This window comes from Phyllopteryx taeniolatus, chromosome 18 (genome assembly GCF_024500385.1).
Source record: "Phyllopteryx taeniolatus isolate TA_2022b chromosome 18, UOR_Ptae_1.2, whole genome shotgun sequence".
Lineage (NCBI taxonomy): Eukaryota > Metazoa > Chordata > Actinopteri > Syngnathiformes > Syngnathidae > Phyllopteryx > Phyllopteryx taeniolatus.
The window spans coordinates 15,847,325-15,869,745 of NC_084519.1; the positions used below are offsets into that span (position 1 = coordinate 15,847,325).

Below are 22,421 nucleotides of genomic sequence, written 5' to 3' on the forward strand. Positions count from 1 at the left end.
AATGCAAAAAAAAAAGAAATGTATTTTTCCTCCAGTGTTGCTCTTGGTTGGTTGCTGTTCAAAATAATCGTGCTACGTTATGATAGCCTTCTTTTTTTTGCTTCTGCTGCATTAGTGCTGTTTGAGGAAATGTTTCACAAATTCAATCATTTTACCATAGATTGTTTTTTTTCTGTAAAATATCTTAATCAGCAATTTTTTTTCAAACAAAATGTCTTTTTCACCACATATTGCATCCTAGTTAGTGTTTTACATAATTAGGCCTGAAAATATATAGTCCAAAATATAACCAACGGCACGCTTTTACCCATAAAAACAAAATTATACTTTCAATCCATACAAATTAGTTTATGCCTGTTTCCCCCAAACTAGAAACAAGTGTAAAAATACACTGTTTTATATTAAATATATTACAGAAAAAAATTTAATGCCCAATTTCCTGCTAATTTGCATTTTTCACAAATTAAAATTTTATTTCAACAATGACAATTTAATACAAAATTGTAAAATATTTAAGCATATATTGCCTCTTTCCCAAAATATTGGAGAATTAAATATTCTACAATATTTTGCCACCAGTTATATGAAACCAGTTTTCTATTAGGACGGTAAGTAATTGTGACACCTATGTAGAATATAATGTAAAAACCTATTGATCTAGTATAGAGCCTTGTGGAACACTGCCAGTTATCTATCTACAGGGTGTCCTGAATAAATAGTTGTATAAAAAAAACTTGTGTTGGCCATGAATAAAAACATTTTTTTATAAAACGGGAAGTCCAGTAGTAACTGAGCTTTTAAAACCACCACAACTTTGCCTTTGACTAGCTTAAAACTGAATGAAAAATGCCATAAACTGGCAAATGAAAAGCACTGATAATTGTGGTGTTCTAACCCTTCAAGCAACAGTTAGGTGAATACAAACGGCGCATCAACCATGTAGACAGACAATATAACTATTAAAAGTCCATCCATCCACCCGTTTTCTGAGCCGCTTCTCACTAGGGTCGCGGGCGTGCTGGAGCCTATCCCAGTTATCATCGGGCAGGAGGCGGGGTACACCCTGAACTGGTTGCCGGCCAATCCCAGGGCACATACGAATAAACAACCATTCGCACTCACATTCACACCTACGGGCAATTTAGAGTTGTCAATCAACCTCGCATGCATGTTTTTGGGATGTGGGAGGAAACCGGAGTGCCCGGAGAAAACCCACGCAGGCACGGGGATAACATGCAAACTCCATATTAAAAGTCATATTTTATTAAACACATAAGTAAAACGATATATTTTTTGTGTGTGTGGAAAAAAAAAATCCGCGAATGGGTGAATCCGCAGGGGCCGAACTGTGAGGATGCGGGGGTTCACTGTATTTTGTGTTGGGTGAACCACTTGATGGCGCTGTTTCACAACCAAAAGTTCAAATGCTGGCAGTTGGAACTTTTGACTTGACAGTACTCCTCCTTCTCCTCTTTCTCTCTCTCTCTCTTTGCACGTTCAGTAATCGGACACCCTTTAAAAAAAAGTAAGAGAAAGGAGGGGGAGCCGGCCTAGAAGAAGAAGGAGAAGAAGCATGGAGCCTTGAAGCAGTGTCCACACCGGAGTGTGCATAGCGAGTCAAGCCGAGCGAGGAGCCTCCTCGAGCGGACTGGATTGCACGAGAGGAGCCCGTGACGGGTGGGTGGGGGGTGGGGGGGGGGGGGGGAGAGATCTTTTTTCTGTAAATATTTTTTTTCCTCCCTCCAAAGTAGGACTTTTCCGATGGTTCTCAAATGGGTGAGTTCGCACGGCGCCTTGTGAGGAGCAGATGATGAAGAATTACAGCGGCAGTCCGCCTCACCACAGCAGCAGCAGCAGCAGCAGCAACAGCAACAGCAACGGCAACGGCAGCAACAGCAGCCAGCAGCAACAGCAGCAGCAGCAACAGCAGCAGAGCCCCCATCTCGTCCACTTCAGGGACCACCGCAACCAGCACAAGTTGTGCTCGCTCGCCGCGCTCCCCTGGCGCTTGCCCCTCCGAGCTTATGGCTTCTGCATGGCGGCGCTCTTCGTCTTCTGCCTGTCCTCGCTCTTCTACCAGCTCAACGGAGGACCCCCCAAAGTCCTGCTGGACATCCGACAATATCTCGGTAAGGACGTTATTTGATTGGATTCCCCCCCCCCCCGCGGCCTCAGCTGGCTGCCTTGCCTGCCTTCCGTGCGTAAAAAGGCTCATAAATTAAAATCTCAACTCTCTGTCACGTTGACACCGTTTGACGTTGACGCTTTCAGCTTGATACTGTCATGTGCGTACAACTCTCACTTTTGCACTATTAGAAGTCACCAACTTTCACTTTTACACTGTCACGCGTGCGCATATCTCACTTTTTTTGCACGATTGAATGTCTACAACTTCCACTTTTCACACTGTTCTTGATCTCCAACTTTGTACTTTAGAACAATCGCTTTTACTCCGGTGTGCGTGCATTTATCACCACAATTATAAGTCTACAAAACTTTGCATTACTCAACATTGCATTGACATGATCCAAATCTTGAATTGTACAAATATCATGCTTGCACTATTGTATGTCAACAACTTTCGCTTTATATTGTGTGAATAGCTCACTTTTGCACTAATGTGTGTGTGTGTGTGTGTGTGCGTGGATGTACCACCTTTACACAGTTTTATGTCCAAAACTTTCACTTCCCCCCTATTCTGTGTCAACAACCTCCACATTTCACATTGTCACAAACCTTCATGTTTATACTGTTCTATACACGCTTTTATTTGACATGATTCCATGTCTACAGTTTATACACACTAATACGCGTGTACTTTTCCGCTGTTGTACGGAGGGGGGGGGGGTGTCTACATCTCTCCCTTTTACACTGTCAAATGTGTACAAAGTTCAGTTTTACAGTGTTCTATGTCTTCAACTTTATCTTAGTGTGCACAACTACGGTACCGGCACCCCACAATGTTTGCACCACTGTCTCTTTTACACCATTGTGGAGTAAACAACTATATATTTTTTTTTACAGTTATTTGTCTCCAGTTATGTTTTTTTTTTTTTTTTTGCTGCTATTCATATCAATTTTCCATGGATATGTTCACAGCTATCTATCACTCTTCCACTATTATGTGTGCAAGTTTGACTTTTACACCGATACACATGTACAACTATCACTTTTCCACTCATGTGACTACGACTGTCATGTTTTCACTGTTATGATTGATTGGATTTCCTGTAAAACTACCCCTTTTCCACGATTGTGAGTCTACCGTATTACGTGCACAACTTTCACCTTCTCTTTCTCCGCTGATGTGCGTACATCTATGACTTGTACGCTATTGTGAGTTTGAAAAGACCATTTTTACACCATTATAGTGTTTGTGAACAACTTTCACTTACAGGCTTGTACGTTGATATGCATGTACAACTGTCAATTTTCCGCTAATATGTGAGCACCACTTTTACCTTTCCACTGAGGGTTTATTATCAATTCGACTATCCGGTAAATAATGAAAATATTACATAATGTAAGCACTCAGCATACAGTATGCGTGTGACGGACGGGGCCACGCAGTTTTTTTAAGAGCATCCAGTGATTAGATGATTTATTTACCTTCTGGCGGTTCGTGTTACTTTTGGCCGCGGCGTGCCAAGATGAAGGCGAGGGTCGGTGAATGTGAATGTGAATGTGGGTGTGTGTGTCGGCGCGAGAGAATAGCGGCTTGGTTTTGCCGGGGAGGGCAAGGAAGGTAGAACAGAGGCTTTTTTGTTCCGCCCGACCGGGGGAGGCCAGGGTTTGAGGATGTCACTCAACGTGCAGTGGGAGAAAGGTAGCGGACCTTTAGGGCGAGAGGGGATGGAGCGTTTGACTGTTGACCCCCGGCTGTTGGTGGTATGGACGTCTGTCTTTTGTTAGAAAGGAAGAGTACACAGTTAAGCAGTCATTCGGTTCTCTGGTATGGACTATCTCAATTTACGGCTGCTCAGATTATGTCTAAATCCTGGCGCAGGGTAGACCGCTGGTCTAACGCAATTTTGGTGAAATTGATCGGGGCACAGACAGATAGACACTGACCTCCACGGGCATATTTAAGTCGCCAGCTCGCTCTGTATACCCACTCACATTGTGGCCAGAGAAGTGAAAATGCGCCACTCACGCACAAATCGCTGTGGTTACGCAACGTCCACTTCCGCACAAAGATGTCTCCGTCGGGACTGCGCTTGCGCCACATTTAAAGGGAATGAGAGGAGCCGCTTTGATTGAAGTCGGCCGTAAACACGCGCAAAGTGTCGCAGCCGGCCCAGCGCTTGTCTACCAAATTGCCACTGCCGGTGTAACTCGCCTCTGGCACACATTCGTACCGCCCGCCCCGAAACCGAAACAGAGTGAATATGACGACATTGTATGTCTCAATGTGCGTGCGCGTGTGTGTCATAAACAGTCGTTCATTGGCTCTCAGCGTTGATGATTTGAGGCAACGGCAACTTTCTGAAACGAAACCTTGTTATTATTCAATGAGCCACGAGATTAAAATAGACTACGTGTGTGTAGCAACAATTATATTTATTATTTTTAATGATAAATCAATTCCTATCCGATTTGAACCAGATTTAAACCATTTAATATGGAAAAATACCTTTTTATATGTCGCATCAGGACAAGCAATTTTGTCGCGCTTATGTCAATCGTAATAGTAAATCTGTTGTTTAAATCTAAGACGCCGATCCTCTGGATTAGTCACTTAACTCCGTATAAATATGGGATTGATTTGACTGCTACTCCGTGCTCAAACAGTTCCTGACGAAACCAATGAAAGAGGATCAACTTCCCAATTCCGTCCTTCCAAAACATCTCCGTGAGCTCCCTCGGGGATCGCGAGCCGGCCAGCAAACGCGAAACATTCAGCCTTTTCAATTTCGTAATACATTTTCAATGAGCCATTCTGAACGTTACACTTTCCAGTCACCTTACCAAAAGTCGTAAAAGAACTGGACGCGACTGCCAGTTTCACAGAGAACACGAGCATGTAGCCTTTGAAACGACACCTAAAACCGTGTCGACGGGTACGTGTGGCGCAAGAACTGCTCAGTCGCGTGAGTTCGTCGTCGGTGGCCTGGAACCGCTTTTGTTCAGACGGTCACTCAACAGTTTACTTTAAAAGTTCGTTTTGTCAGCCAGTACTAGGCGGGTACGGACGATAGCTTGAAATTGTGCGCGCATACATTGAGTAGAGGAATAATTATTGGAGGCCCATACTCCGATTTTTTTTTCCCCCTCCTCCAAACACGGGTAGATGGAATGAAATGGATGGAATTGATGCCAAATTGCTCAACTTTGGTTTCATCTGACCACAGCACTTTCTCCAAAGCCTTCTGTGAGCCATTGAGCTGTCTACTGTGGCAACCTTGCCTGTACATGTGCCTTCTTGAGCAGGCTGGCACTCCCAAGGTTTCTGTCCATTACGGTCAAGGGTTTTACTTTTTGGTCTTGGTGACTGGGGTCTCGATTGCCTTAAGATCGTGAACAGGTTCCTGCTGTAAACTATGAGGCGCTCCCTCACCTTTGCGGTGAACGTCCTCACACGGAGCTTCAGACCGAGGGCACTTAACGGTCACTTTGTGTGTCTTTCGCTTTGGAATAATGGCGCCAATAGCTGTCACATTGTCAACAAACATGTTGCTGATAGTTTGGTAACCCGTTCCAGACTTGTGAAGGTCTACAAGTTTGTCTCTGACATTTTTTTACATCTTTCGCAGGTTTTGATGACGTGAAATGCCAAAGACGGGTAATGATGATTAGCATTGATGCAGGAAGGAGAAACCTTCAAACAAATGCAACTTTAACACATACAAACGGAGCAAATAACAGTACTCACAGGCATATATAATCTCTGTTCTCTGGGAACAATCATGGAGTAAGTTTTATTTGAACTCAAGTGGAATTGTTCGTACTTTCGCAAGGTGAGTTTTCGTAAGTAGCAAAAAAAACAAAAAAAGTCTGCAATAATAGTGGGGCGCGAAGGATGAACCACAATATAGGGGATCGCTGGATCGATAGCCAAACTGGGAGTCGGGATTCTGACTGAGCTACTGAATAAAATGTATTTTATAGACAGTAATCTGTCTATTACTATAACCAATAACGAACCATAACAATTAGAGACTCCTTTTTTCATTGTAAGTGAGCAGAGGATCAAATCATTATTTTGCTCACTGTATGCATACTCAGTGATGACACAGTCACATTTAGAAAACCCGTTGGCCTAAGTAGATGCATTCACTTACTGTACGTGTGATTTTTGGAGCAAAACATGCCAGCCTTTTTTCATATACCGCTACGCCCACTTTCTGTCGAAGGATATTTACATTTTTTTGGGGGGGGGACAGGATGAAAATAACAAGCGTACTCCTCCCTTATACATACCACCCTCTTGTTTCTACCCGCTTTGTCCAGTCGGACGTCAACATGACGCCGGCTACAGGTCTACGGTTGAGGTCGGTTTACATACCCATGAATGTCAAGTCCTATAATCATTGGATCATCGGATCGACCAATACATTGTTTTTGCTGTTAGCGTTAGCAACCAGCATAAAACATGCCCAAGAAGCTGCTATCGTCCAGTAGCAGAAATGATGCAATTAAAGCTCCCTTATGGTGTGTTTGTTTTCCCCTCACGGAAAAGAGAGTGAATGCGTATTGATGCTTAGAATTAAGGCCAAAGACCAGATGCATCAGTGGTCAATGGACTGTGACTGGACATTGTGCGCTAATTGGCTTGACGAGGAGTGATGGAAAATGTTTCTTTCATAATTGTTTGATTGATTGAACGATAAGCGTGCTCATTAAGTTGCAATCCGACACCAAGGACAATTAGCTCAAGTTCGCTGTCGGCCCCGAGTCGAAAATCTCGGCCGATGTTATTCTGCTATAATCCGACCATATTTGGTCATCCTCTGTGAAACAGGATGTCGCCTGCTCGCTAATGAACGAACCCCCTGATAAACATCACCATTCCCCCCGCCCTGAAATAAAATAATAGTACGGTTCTGTCACTCGGCCTACATCTGTCCAAACATTTTTTGAGAGGCCGTGTCGCGTTCAAGGCTTTCCGATCATAGCTGGCTGGAATGAGAAACTGGTGGGTGGCTGGTCTTGCCACTGTGGGCTGGTACCATGACTGGATGTCTGCATGAAACAGATAGCCCATAATTTAGAAGATCAGAGCCAGGATAACTAGTGTTCTTGCGAGAAAATTGTGTGTTTGCTTACAACATGTAAATTGAGTGTACGCCTCAATGGCCTCCTCCGACCTTTCATGTCCATCCAGCTCCGTTTACGCTTCGAATTAGAAGCACGATAATAGCAGCTCCTTCACACATGCTCGCGTCACTTTTCTGTGTTTGGCTTTTCGACATTATTCTTGTTTATTGCCTCGCAGCACGGGCAACATGTCCCCGTTTGCGCTCGTTTCTGTTCTTTCCGTTTGTTTTTTGGAGCATCGAAGGTCTGAAGGCATTCATTACTCCCTTAATTGGGTTGTCACCGTGCAGGGTGGCGGTCGTTCGGAGCGTGTTACATGGTGGTCACTCACGGCGGCCATACCTTGCTGTCTTTCCGTCTTCTATTTCGGCAGAGTTTACCACGAAGAAATGAGGAGTGGTTTTCAAAATAGCGGCCTTAAATATACAGATGGAACCGCCGTGCCCCGCCCGTGTTGGTAAAACCACAAGGCGCTGGCTTTGACGAATTTATATTGCATACGTGCCCTATGGGTTCAGTTGAGTTGAACTGGAGAAACTTGTGTTATGGTAGAGAATTTAAGTCAGGTTAAAAAGGATGGATAAGGCAAAAGATACCAATGGAATGATTGGAATATCGCTGCTTTTGAGACTGCTGAGAACTCTGAGCGTTACACTGCCTTCCAAAAAAACTGGCGAGACAAGAATGCATCCCGCGGCATGTACAACAATTGTCAAGTATTTTTGATCCGTATTTATTTGTTTGACTTTTTGTCCTTTTGAAGTTTCACTACAATCCATTCACGCTGGTCGGCGGCCGGCTCGCCAAGCTAAAATAGCAGTCTACGTCTTTATTCGGTGCTCCTTCTTGTCAAATATAAAATGAAATGGACTCATGCGCACAATTCTCGAAAAGGAAGGTCCCGATTGGACGTTTGTTCACGAAACCCTGCTCGATACCGGCTAAGAGTCGAACGTCAGTTGCTAGCGCGGTTAGCTAAATCGGCAGTCAACATCATCGCTACAATCAAATGGACTTAAATGCAATACACTAGTAACAGGAGAGTATGCTAACGTGGCGGTCTACATATATTCAGTCAGTAACTCCTTTGCTCAAATTGACTCAAATGCAACACATGCGAAGCTGCTAATCAAACTTTGACAGCTAGCATGGTAAGCTAACGTAGCAGTCCATATCTTCACTTAGTGTTCCTTCAATCAACAGTCACAGATTCAATGCAAAAAAACTAAATACTTGAAAATGTGCGCTGGTCATCTACAACCAATGCGTTTAGTATAAAAAGGGAATACTCAACACCTTGTTCATCAAAACATCATATTGCGGCAAGAGTGACTCATATTGTCCGTTCGTGTAGCATTGTACTGGAGTACAGTCATTGGTGTGAAAGCGCACGGGCAGATTGGTATGGGAGAAGGACGCGAGGAGCATTTTTGAACCCTCTGGAAGGAATGTGGACGTTCCCCGTGGAAAGCAAAGCTCGCACCTCCGTCTCAGAATGCTTCCTCTCTCTTCCTCTCAAACTGAGCTTTGTGTCGCGCGCAAAAAAATTTCCTGACACATCGTTACCTCCTCGATGTAAGGGCGAGTGCTAAAATCCTCATCCGGCCATCACTTGTCACACTTAGGAACTCTTTTTTTTTTTTTTCCTTCCTCGCCGTGTTCTTCTGTTTTCACTCACAAATGTGCTGAAGTTTATTTTCTGTTCCTCCTGGAGAAAACCACATTTTCCAGATGTTCCGAGGAGACATCTTCCAACGTTATTCCGACGTTAACAAACGCGGTCGCTCCACGCTTCCAAAAGCAACCTTTTCTTAACAAGGAGTCAAGGGTCATTCTCGGACTTGTTTGGTTGTTGTTTTTTTCTGCATTGCTTCACGTCTCGGAAAAGCGTCAGACTCTGGCTCGGATTTACAGTTCTGAAGTGTTTCCGCCGGTCCGTCCCAGAACAACCTGGCAGCTCCTCGCTCTACTCGTCTACTCCATCTGTCACTCCTTCCGCTCAACTTCCACCGTCGATCCGTTCGATTCGGCATAATAATCTGCGTCCTCCGCTGCGAGGAAAAAAAAATTATCCATGTCAATCATTTTCGAAATGGAAAGCCAGTAAAAAAAAAAAAAAAAAAAAAAGCCATGTACTTTGCAACCACGGGATTCGCCCAAAACAAGCACTCTTGACATGTCGTCTTTCAAGTTGCACAGTATTGTTATTATTATTGGGTTTGTTTGTTTGTTTGTTTTTTTGCAAAGGATTGGCATACAGTGAACACTCGTTTCTCTGTGGGATACGTTCCAGACCAAAAGGTGAAAAGCCGCCATACAACGACCTTGTGGTCATTTCTGGCTATTGGTGCGTTTCCGCTCTCCATGAAAAAGACTTTCAATATTTTTCTTCGAAGACCTTAAAAGTGAATTCAGAGATTTGTTTCTAAATACATTTTACATGTTTGAAGAAAACGCGCAAACAATGAGAACTATGTAATACTCAATTGCAGAGCTATTGGAGCGAGTCGTCGTACTTTGTAGTCATCACCCTCCGTTGAGTTGAACCCGAGCTGTTTTTTTGGGCCTGAGCGCTCCCGGCGGAGTGTGTAAATAAAGAGTTTGTCGGATCCGTCCGAACTGGGCCCTCGTGGGTTTTTATCACCGCAAATATTCCACGGCTTTCCTGACTTTTCCACGGAGCGGGAAAGCCGCAAGCCCTGCGAGCGTCGACACGAGATCAAAACTCGGTGGGAGTCAGACGGCCATGTAGGGTCTCATGGCGTTTCTCCATTGTTGTTGTTGGATTTTCTGCTTATCTCCTACTATCAGAGATAGCTAAAGTACTCACAATTTGTACTTAAGTACAAGTAAAGAAACTCCTTTCTTACGTGCTCTTTGTGTCAAACTTGACCTGTTTTGACATTTGACAGCAATAAAAATACCCAAATAATTTGGATGTTGCACCCCCTGAAAAGAAGGCAAACTATTTATGTCGTATTGATGTTGCACTTTCCTTAAAAAATAAGATTTAGGCTGTTATATATGAATCAATATTTAAGATTTTTACAATCTTTAATTGATCAGAAAATGTCCTGCTACAAATGTTTTTGTACATTTTCAGAATATTTATTTATGTACCAAAGCGGTTATGCGGTATCGTATCGGAGAAAATACGTAGCTGCTGTAATGCCCTCGCACGTGGGAAAGGAGAGCCACGATCGCTTCCGCTCTTTTTCCGTCGTTAGAACATCATCGCGCCGAGAACACTCTCACTTCACGCAAACGTGTACGCAGACACTACAACACGCTTTGCGATTTCGTTTGTGTGTTCAAATACACTCACAATGTGTTTTCGAAATTTTAATATGTTCAAAGCATGTGAGCGGTGTCAAAAAACTAGAAAAGAAAAGGTTATATTGCTCTCTTTATATCGCAGATCCCCCCCCCCCCCCCCCCTGCGCTAAACGGGGTTGACTGTATATAATAACAGTGCTCGCATCTGTTAGCTAGTAAGCCTGCCGTGCCATTAGCATGAATCCACAGCCGTGTTTGTTTGCAGTCGCCTCGGACGCGTGTGCACGGGCTCAGCGAGGCCGCCTGTGTTGGATCAGCGCTGGCTCCAGTACAGTGCGGCAGTGTGCACGTGTGACGTACGGCCCTAACGCGGCCGAGGGCGGCATATTTAGCACCTTCGGCCTTGACCCGAAACAGAGCCCGGTTTAGTTCTGCCGCGCTTTAAACGCAACACTTCGCTTCCTCGCGACCCTCCGTAGACTCGTATTCGTCCGCTCGTACATGCGGTTTGGCATGTCGTCCTCAAATTAGCTTTAGCGAAATGCCGCAGTTTTGTCTGAATTGCGGAAAGATTATTGAGTAAGACCAGAGGCTGATGTGAAAATGTCACATTTGAAAAGAAGTGTTGTTCTTTCTTTAGTCTGGAAAATGAGGTGAGAATGATTATTATTATTATTATTATTATTTCTTTATTTATTTTATTATGACCGCTTCGTCATTTCACGCTCCGTATTTAGTCTGTCTTAGAATCTGTCTTTTTTCTATAGAACTTCTCCTGATTACAAGAAATGTTTTCGTCCTCAAAACAACAACAAAATGTTGTAGTATGGATTTCAATGAGGAAAAATAGCACTTTATAATATTGAACTTTATAAAAACATAGAGCGACGACATTAGTAAATAGAATGAAAAAGAATTAAACAGATTTTGTCACACTGCATCAATTGCACTGATCTTTCTGGTGTGCCCGCCTTGGCCACCTGGGGGCAGTATAAGACAGACAGACAGATATACTGTTCATTGAGACGTCTCAACTCCTCTAGGCTCATCAGTACGGCACAAACATTAGTCGTTCTTCACAGAGGATGAAGAATATATGACTGTGAGCGCAGTTATATTGCCTGTCTACGGCTGTTGCTGCACCTTTTGTGTTAAATCCATTGCTTCGAGAGTTATAGCACCGCAACATAGATGCTAATCACTGTTAGCATTAAGCTAGCAGACTGTATAGGCTAAGCGATGTGACGCGTTCATGCTTTCCGAGTCAGGTCACGCCATTGCATGCATTTAAGTGTGCTCATTTTCATCTGTTAATGTCAAAGTAGTGTATTTCTTGCCAAGCGTTGCTACGTTGAACGCTTATGCCTGATTGATGTCTTTTTGGACTCAACTGTCAATTCGCATGAAACGGGCGGCTAAAACCAAAGATCAAGTTTGCGCTGGTAGTCTGCAAAGAGGCCGGCCGGGCTCCTGCGCCTTTAATTCAGATGAACGCTCTGAAGTGCAGCGTACGCTTTGACCGTCCGCAGCCCTCCTTCAAAGGGCTCGTCTATAAATACGGCCTCGCAGTTCTTGGAAGTAAGCGCTGCCATCTGTTGTTATATTTTGGGCATGTCGCTCCTTTTGCTCGCAACGCCTACCTTCCGCGTTCTCCCTTCCATCTTCCATTGTGATCGTTTTGGCCTTGACTCGTGCGCGCTCGGATGTCCCCTAAAAATACAAAAAAATAACACCCCCGCTGACATGTGCTCCGCATATGGGACATGCACTTTATTTGGCACTTGACGAGGAAAATAACGGGGGCGGGAAAATGTGCACGTGGACCTTTTTTCAGGAGGCTTTCCGATGAAGTCATGGGGGTTACGAGGTGCTTCTTGTGAAAACACACACACACACACACCCACACCCGTCCTGTGTGCTCCTGGTAACGAGCGCTTTAATGACCTCGCACATGCACTCTGTATTGCCTCAAATCGTGGTCTCCGCTATATTAGCCACTTGATTGCCATGTGCCTCCACTTGAATAAGTCCTGGCTGGTCACCTTTTCTGGCTGGCTGCAATTATGGCTGATAGTATGTCTTTAGCACAAAAACAACACAATGCCTGCAAGAACACACGTGGCATCCGAAAAGCTGCTATTCAAAGCGGGGTTAATGGAGAAAATAAGGCTGTTTGCAGACGCTGATGAATATGTCAACAGTGTCAGGTTACGGATAACATTTGGCTGGCGTCAGGCGGAATCCTCGCATCTCCAAAAGTATCGCTTTTCCGCTTTGTTAACATTGCATCGGGAATGAGAGAAAAGCATTTTCAACACTTTAGATTGGTCAGTCACTTGGAAAAATAACAGACCCACGTGGGGACTGACCAATGGAAAATATTTGTGAAAAAGTATCAAGTTGACCGAATTTGGACTTTGGTGGTTTTGGGCCAACGTCAGCGGTATTTTGTTATAAAACATATTTTGTATTTTTTTTTTCAATTTTTTTGGGCATAATTATTAGATATATAGATTTTAAATGTTTTTTTTTTTTTTTTTTTAATGAAGGCCATACTCCTAATGGAATTTTAACAGTAAGAATAAGGAATGGATAAACAATTTGGTGTAGTCATTCCTTGCAGCAATATTATATAATTAACATATTATTTGTTTTTTATTTGTTGGATTTAGAAAAAAAAGTAATATTATTCTAAAAATAATTAAGTATAAAGGCCTTGCCACAAATATAATTTTAACATTGACATAAAAAAAAAAAAAAAAAAAGATTAATTCCAGTGAGGGACGAACACAACCAAATATTTATCGATAAAAATAAGACAGAAGATCATAAAAATTCACTATTTAATTATCTTACTACTTGTCAAAATATACGACTATGAAGATGATGATTACTGTAGTTGTGGTTATTTAGTAAACTATATGATTGTAATTAAGGTGATGATGGTGATTATTATTAATTGAAAAAAAAAATCATCATTATTATTTTAATGTTATGTAATATTTTATGGAAGCCTAAGCCATAGGAAAATAAAAGGGATTGGAGAAAATGTACATACAATATTCGCATTTACACATAAATTGTATAGTATTTTGATTAACCAAAAAAAAAAAAACAAGAACAAAAAAACATTCCTATAAGTCACCTGTTACTCTGTGCAGCTGAGTAGCCACACCTCGCCACGAGATGAGGAAATCTAAAAGAAAAAACAAAAAAACTGTAACATACCCAACATGCATTGCAAATCATTGTGACCGTTTGTCCACATCTTTTTTGTCCTGAGCGTTCTCTTCAAGAAGTCAATCCAAAACAAGGGAGTGGCCTCTTCCCGCTCCGAGGGCGTTTGAGTCCGCCATCGGCCAGCGTGGAGCCCGACCAAAAGTGAATTTATGGAGCAGATGAAGCCAGGCACCGTGTAATTAGCGAGCGTTGCGGGCTCTCTCGCTGACACACACGCGCACCGAGACCGGTGCCAAATTTTGACCATAAATTACAGAGAATCTTCAAGTGGTGCATTTATAGTTAAGGCATGCAGATGAGTTGGATGTAAACGCTGAATGTGTCACGACAGCAGCACGGTCACTTTTTTTGAATATTTAAGAACTATTTTACTTTTCCCACCTTTAGAGTAGACGTTACACTGTGCTGCAATTCCTGCTGAGGAATGCCAAATCAATAAATAAACTGAGCCTGATAACTGAAGTTAATGAAATACAGCTTTACAGATACCATACAGATGGTATGCAGTGGCTGTGAGCTACAGTATATACCCGGTAAATACTACAATCTACAAAAAAAACAAACAAAGAAATAAAATACAGAGCACACTGGTCCTGACAGAACATTATATTTTCAACTAATAATTATTACATAGAATTATATTAACTAGCACACATATCATGAACACACCTCATATTGTATCTATTTTCTAAATACAATAAAAAAAGAAGAGTCCTGAAGAAACCTCAGACGTAGTTTGTTGATTTTTTTAAAAATAAAAAAAAAACAGGCAAATAATTAATAACAGTGCAAGTGTGTTTTCAGGAAAGATTTCAATAAATTAAATAGCGCACCTGCCTTAATCAAACATGTTTTTTTTCCTTCAATAAATACATTTAAAATAAATACATAAATAAATAGCGGACCTGTCCACATTTCCATTTCCTCATTTTTCTGTTTTTTTTTTTTAAATAAAAAAATCAATACAATAAATAACACAAATAAAAAATAAAGTAAACTTTTCTTAATCTAACCTAATATTTTTTATATAAATAAATGAATAAAAAAACAACTATCCTGAAGAAACCTCACATGCGTATATTTTGTAAATATAGAAATAAGTAGCACACCGAACAAACAAACAAATAAAACAAATTAATGAATAAAAAACATAGCACACCTCTCCTGTATTAACCACATACAATTTATTACATTGTTTTTAAATATTAAAATCACAAATAGATTAAATTAAATAGCACACATAGCCTTAAAAATGTTTTTGCAACTTAATTTAAAATATAAATAATCTAATAAAATTAGATTTTTTTAAATAAACAAAAACAACAAAAAGCACCCCTTTCCTAATCAAACGACATTAAATATATTTATGTTTTTTCTTACTGACTTTGAGAAGTGACCATTCTAACATGCTAACAACCCATTTCAGTACTGTATTAGCATATAGCTTGTTTTTGTTGTTGTTATTTTAAATACCTTTCATGCATGACTTCCTCACTCTCACAGCCCGGTCACATTATAATTATTTATTATATTATGTTATTTAATAAACATCGTGCCGATGATTGCACTTCTGGTGAGACACGCGTCTACTAACTGGAGTACTTCACTTGTATTTCAGGGCACAGATATATTTCATTACATTGTCCACACGACTTTATTAAGTCTTTTTTTTTCTCCTAGTGATGCCGTCATGCATTCCATCATTGCAATGTGTCGTGCTGTCGCTTGTTCCGCTGCCATTTTCATCATCTGGACGCTCATGTTTCCCCCCGCTTTTGTCTTCCCATTTCTTCTCTTTTGTCTTCCATGACAGTTGATGGTGAAAGGCTAATGAGAATTGCCGCAGGGTTAAAAACACTGTATTCTTATATTGTGAAAATATACTCAATTAGACACCAGTACCTGCAGTCACTTTCCAGTGACTGTAATGGTCCCAGTTCAGAGACTCTCTCGTTGACATTAAAGACTTAACTGCTGAGCCCATTTGGACTCTTTTGCTAACCAAAACAGCAGCATCAGTGGACACGCGTAATGTTCCCAGAAGCTACACGGCTAGAAATGATATAATATTGTTTAACATCATTCTAAAAATTGCAAAGTAAATGGTCGGAATCCAGTTAATATACATTAACGTCACTGGCAGTGATTAATGACAATACATTGTTTTGGGGGAGTTATGTTGTGAGTAGTTTATAGAATAAAACATTTATTTTCTCCCCCCGTAACTGTATATTATCATAATTTAGCGGTATTCTATTTTATTTATTTTTTTTTTTTTTTTGAAGATTGGCCTTTGTGTGCATAGCCTCCATGAAAGCGCTGGAGATGCTGAGGATGGAAGCCACTGAGCTCCCCACCTTCTTTTGTGTGATTTAAGACTGTTACTAATTTTCCATGCAACTTAAAGTGACACTTTCCATACGTAGAAATTGAGAGAATGTCTCATTTAGTGCTCTAACTCAAGACGTGTGTTTGTGTGTGTCATCCATGTTGTGGTGAAATCACGGAGTGTTTTTTTTTGGTTTTTTTTTTCCCCTGCGAGGAATGTCAAGCCACTAAGGAAGCTGCCAGTAATTAATCTTGCGCTGACGTCAGCTCGCAAATCCATTTGATAGCACGATTTTTCCCTACTCCTTTTCCCGTCCACTTCGCCGTGTTTTCAAGCCACTTCCTGACATGCGTCACGTGATCAACCGAGGGGGAATTCTGCTTCTTCTGTACCCCCCCATCGCAACATATGAAGCACATTTTGTTTCACCAACAGCCTAAAAATTGCACCCAACTTGTTTATTGTTTTTGCGTATCAATTGCTGATGACTCAGGGGCAGAACCACGGAATCCAGTAAACTGAGGACACTTCTTACAAGGGTCTGAATTTAACCTCATGTTTCCCTTTATTTCACTTGCTTTAGCGATCTGTAGGCCAATCTAAGGTCAACCCAGAAAGCAGACCTTCGGAGGAGGTGTGCGTCTATAAAGGTGATCGTATCATTCGACATAAATTAGTGGAGGGGAATCCCATGTTCCACAGCTTATTTTTGGATTCCCATGTTTGATTTTATGGCTTTGCTCGGCGGTCCGTTGCGGCGGTTCCATCCGCGTTCCTAACCTCAGTGTTCCGCACTGCGGTCTGGGACACCTACAAAAACAAAGCGACGGCGCGGCGTATTTTATTTATGTCTAACCTGGATTTGTCTTGACGTGACAGCGGCGTGAGGCAAAGCGGGGACGAGTAGGCAAAGACCGTGACCCTTCTGTAATTAGGGAGATGGGTGGAATTTTGGGTCGCCGAATCAATGGGTGGGGTGGCAGCACATACGCGCACGTGCCTGTATATACTGTAACTCGTGTGTTTGCATATGGTGTCAATTATGTCCCAAATGTTTAGTAAAAGCGTGTGGCCATGTTTCCAAGTTTAACAGTGTTACGTGTACTAAGCTATTTAATCTCTGACATATGTCTTTACATACATAATACTGGTTTAGCAGATTTAAAAAAATAAATAAATAAATAAATGTTTCAAGTGATTTTGTCCTGTAAATCTTTATATATCATATATTTCCTTGTGTTATGAAGTTTGAGGTCAAACTTACACGATAGAACTACAACGATATCAAATAATAGCAAATAATAGCAAAAAGCATTATCTGCTTTTAACGGAACGTCACGTGACCAAACCCAGAAAACAGGTCAGCTAACTTCCTGTGTATAATACGCTGACGAGCATGACTACGGTTTGACAACGTAATTGTTTGAAGCCGAACTTGCTAAGAAAATGTTTTCTTTGTGGCTGGGGTCTTCGGACAAAAGTTAAATACATGTATACCATTTATTTATAGTAGATGTTTAAATGTCCCCTTTGCCATTTACTTGAACCAGGAGGAAGTCCTTGGACCTGTTTTGCCGAATGCGCGAGTAGGTTGCACATAAACCGGCTTACACCTCAACTACCTCTACTATACCTAAAGATTTGCTAGTTATGGCTAGTTCGAATGACTGACCAATCACAGGCCACTGTGTTGAATAACAAACAATTCCCTTATCCAATGAAGTCCAGAAGTCTCAATGATGTGCTGGCTAATTACGTTTTGCTGCCCGATAAAGGATAAAACAGGAGCATTTATGGACCCCTTTGGAACATTTTCCATGCTCAGATTTAGCAATTCGGTGAAAGTGTTGTCACCCAAACATCTAAATGTCTTTAGAAGGCATCAAATGTATGACTGACCTTGATTGTTTCTGTCCGAACTAGGTTGGAGCTAGCTTCTTTCCTTTGAATTTTGGGGCTGCAGGTTTGCTTTGGGTTTTCTTATTTTATATTTGCCGACTTTTAAAACTGTTGCCAATGTAATTTGTAGCTTTGTTTTGCTTTCAGTGGAGCTTGAATTTGTAAACCTAGCATGCTGTGCTGGAATGAATTGTTTCCACTAAATAGTTTGAAGACTGTTGGTCAGTAAAAAGTAGTTGATGGTATTTGGCATACGCTAGCAGACAGCTCATGTCGTAGCGTGAAGATTCATGGAAGCCATCATTTCCTCTATAAAAATAGTTCTTAAATATCTGAAAAAGACCTTCCAACCGTCTGTCTGTCTCAACCGGTCTGTGCAGGATGTGGTGAAAGCTGAGAAGGTTTAATCTCGACACTCACTGAAGAAGAACCTGTAATCTGCTTTTCCATAACCGGAACATTCCAGGGCAGCAGTCTGGTGACCTTCCGGGTCCACCAGGCTTCATTTCGCCTCATCATGCTCATCATCAAGCGTTCCTGCGTGTTCCGTAGCGGCCTCGCCTACTCTCTGCGTACACGTGTAACGGTTCCCGAGGAAGAGGTCAAATACCACGAACTTCTAAAATAAACGGTCAGGCCGGTGAAGTCGTATTGGCGTCGTAGTATCGAAACATTTTATCGAGTATCAGTAAGAGTACAGATGTCTGTTGGTTTAGTGAGGGTTAGGTAAGTTGTCTCGTAGGGCGTAGCGATGACTCAGTGTTAGCAACGTAGCGACTTTTCCGACCCCATCCCGCGCCTTTCAAAGTAAAAGGCCACTAGCGACAAAGTTTTTGTGCAGTTGTTGGAGACTCTGGGACTCGCTCTCGAGCAGGAGATGTTCACCACGCTGTGTCCAGACTGTAAATGAATGGCACTTGGGGCGAAGACACCCGTTTCTAATTAAACTATGTGTCGAAGCATTGTGTTTCATTTATTTATTTCTGTGTTCTCACGGACAACGATGGCAAAAAAATAAATACATTTTCAACGTGTGAAGTTTCTAATGAATGTTTTTGTTCAGATCGTCTTAACCACTCCCACAGGGCTACTGTAATCTAATTCAACGCCTCGTTTAAAAAGTGATGCACTGGTTTATTCGATTTTTTGGGCTCTTTTTACTGTAACTTAATTTTTTTTTTTTAATGAGTTGTTGCAGTTTTTGTGGCCATATCGATAGTGATGCCAATTGGGCCGTGCGGCTCCAGACCAGAACGAAAGCCACAGATCTTGTGACCCAATAATCCAATTAAGCATTTAGCTACATGCCGACGCGCTGCCACATTCCACGTAGCTCGGCCATCAGTCACATCCTGAAACACACACACACACACATTAATATGTTTATGTTTGACTTGTTTCCCCCCCTTTAAAAGATACTAAGAGGCTCACTCTGTCTTAATTAGTTGCCGCGAGATAAGTGGGGAAACAGGCAGGAATTTTAACCAGCAGGCTGCTGAACCTGCTGCCGTTTCCCCGCTTTACCTTTGACCCCAGCTTTATTACGGATGGAAAAATTGACTTAACACCTTCAGGCCTTGTTGCACGATTCCTCGTAAGTTCCAAGACCTCTGATGAACTCCGAATTCCTGACCCTCCTCCCCCAGACTCTCAAAGTGAGGTGGAATCAGGTGACTTAGAGTGCACATGAGCCACGTTCATTTCAAATTATGATTTCTTTCATTTATAGTAAGTACATAACACTTTTATTTTGGGGTTTGGGTTATAAAAAAAATGGAGGAAATTATGTGTTTTTCAAATAATATTAAGAATGTCAGTAAAAGTGTCCCGGTTGGTCCTACCAAAATTTAAACCACTAAAGGAAGTGATCCAGGGTTACCGTGGCAACCACTGCGATGCCTTTCCCTCCTATTGCCAGCCTGTGTGGAGTTCAGGCTGTTATTTCTTTAAGTGTAATTATTACCGATTGCTGCTTTCAGGTTTCTCAGTGGGCGGGTGGTGGGTCGGCTGTCAACTTTAACGAGCACTTTTATTTCCCGGGAAAGTGTGTGTTCCGATCCCAGGTCCTAATGACAAGTCCACATGGGTGGACGTGCGTGTTTGTGGAGAGGTTGGGGTTACATTTCGTAGGTGTGACTGATGACGCTCCCTCCCCGGAGGACTCCCACACAGCCCCCCCAGTGGAAACGTTCCACAAAACCACAGTTCAAGTGTAACAAGGTTACCGTTGTGTTGTTCACGTTAATGAGTTAACGCAACAGCGCCTTCCTGTCACCCGGCCAAGCTAGAAGAGACCGCTAATAAATCAAAAGGTCACAGTCAGGGCTGGCCTAAAATTCATGTCGCGGTGTAAATTTGAATCCCTTCACGGTTACGTTATTTATCGTGGAATGATCTCAAGTGTGAAAATTATAATGGGAGTATTTTTGAATGGGTTTATGAACAACAAAAAGCAAAGATGTGCTTTTATTTTTAGAACTAAAAATTATAATTATGCATTATGAGGCGTAAAACAACAGAAATAAAATAGCTGATATAAGTATTTAGTATATTATTAATATATTTTTGACTTAATAGGCTCTTCCTCCTGGCTGATGTATGTGATAATGTACATATTACCTTACAGTTTTCGGATTTCAGTTTTTGTCATATGTGCTGACTGTGTAGCTGTTGTACAACCCGAATTCCAATGATGTTGGGACGTTGTGTTAAACAAATAAAAACAGAATACAATGATTTGCATATCATGTTCAAACTATATTTAATTGATTACACTACAAAGACCAGATATGTAATGTTCAAACTGATAAACATTATTGTTTTTAGCAAGTAATCATTAACTTTGAATTTTATGGCTGCAACACATTCCAAAAAGCTGGGACAGGTGGCAAAAAAGACTGAGAAAGTTGAGGAATGCTCATCAAACACCCGTTTGGAACATCCCACAGGTGAACAGGCTAATTGGGAACAGGTGGGTGCCATGATTGGGTAGAAAAGGAGCTTCCCTGGAGTGCTCAGTCATTCACAAGCAAAGATGGGGCGAGAGTGCGTGAGAAAATAGTCAACCAGTTTAAGGACAATGTTGCTCAATGTACAATTGCGAGGAATTTAGGGATTTCATCATCTACGGTCCATAATATCATCAAAAGATTCAGAGAATCTGGAGAAATCATTGCATGGAAGCGGCAAGGCTGAAAACCAACATCGAATGCCCGTGATCTTCGATCCATCAGGCGGCACTGTGTCAAAAACTGACATCGATGTGTAAAGGATATCACCACATGGGCTCAGGAACACTTCAGAAAACCAATGTCAGTAAATACAGTTCGGCGCTACATCCGTAAGTGCAACCTGAAACTCTACTATGCAAAGCAAAAGCCATTTATCAACAACACCCAGAAACGCCGCCGGCTTCTCTGGAGCCAAGCTCATCTAAGATGGACTGACACAAAGTGGAAAAGTGTTCTGTGGTCCGACGAGTCCACATTTCAAATTGCTTTTGGAAATTGTGGACGTCGTGTCCTCAGGGCCGAAGAGGAAAAGAACCATCCGGACTGTTATGGACACAAAGTTCAAAAGCCAGCATCTGTGATGGTATGGGGCTGTGTTAGTGTCAATGGCATGTGTAACTAACACATCTGTCAAGGCACCATTAATGCTGAAAGGTACATACAGGTTTTGGAGAAACATATGCTGCCATCCAAGCAACGTCTTTTTCATGGACGCCCCTGCTTATTTCAGCAAGACAATGCCAAACCACATTCTGCACGTGTTACAGTGCGGGTACTAGACTGGCCTGCAGTCCAGACCTGTCTCCCATTGAAAATGTGTGGCGCATTATGAAGCGTAAAATACGACAACGGAGACCCCGGACTGTTGAACAGCTGAAGCTGTACATCGAGCAAGAATGGGAAAGAATTCCACCAATAAAGCTTCAACAATTCCCTCAGTTCAATGTCCTCAGTTCCCAAACGTTTATTGAATGTTGTTAAAAGAAAAGGTGATGTAACACAGTGGTAAACCTGACCCTGTCCCAGCTTTTTTGGAATGTGTTGCAGCCATAAAATTCTAAGTTTATGATTATTTGCTTAAAAGAATAAAGTTTATCAGTTTGAATATTAAATATCTTATATTTGTAGTGTATGCAATTAAATATAGTTTGAACATGATTTGCAAATCATTGTATTCTGTTATTATTTATGTTTAACACAACGTCCCAACTTCATTGGAATTGGGCATGTATTAATATTTTCTTTCGAGAGGCTTAACCTGCAAATTTGCTGTTCGTACTTGGTTACTCTCTGCTGTAACGCGATTCCAGCCTGACCTTTGTGAAAAGTGTACAATAAGACCTAAGCACTTATTTTGGTGTTTCACGACTATAATTCACCATAGCTTAGCGGTTAGCATGGCTTCTCTC

At 41.8% G+C, this 22,421-nt stretch overlaps 1 protein-coding gene across 3 annotated transcripts in view; it reads left to right on the top strand.

Moving 5' to 3' along the window:
* Window positions 1-95: 95 nt before the first annotated feature.
* The window catches only part of usta (uronyl 2-sulfotransferase a), a 48,124-nt gene continuing 25,798 nt past the window's right edge, over window positions 96-22,421 (top strand). Inside the window, exons 1-2 of one of the 3 annotated variants that reach the window (XM_061753199.1) lie at window positions 96-1,677; window positions 1,749-2,129. In XM_061753199.1, coding sequence (XP_061609183.1) covers window positions 1,808-2,129 — 322 coding nt within the window. In that variant the 5' untranslated portion in view covers window positions 96-1,677; window positions 1,749-1,807. The other 2 variants (XM_061753198.1, XM_061753197.1) reach the window with 2 other exon arrangements.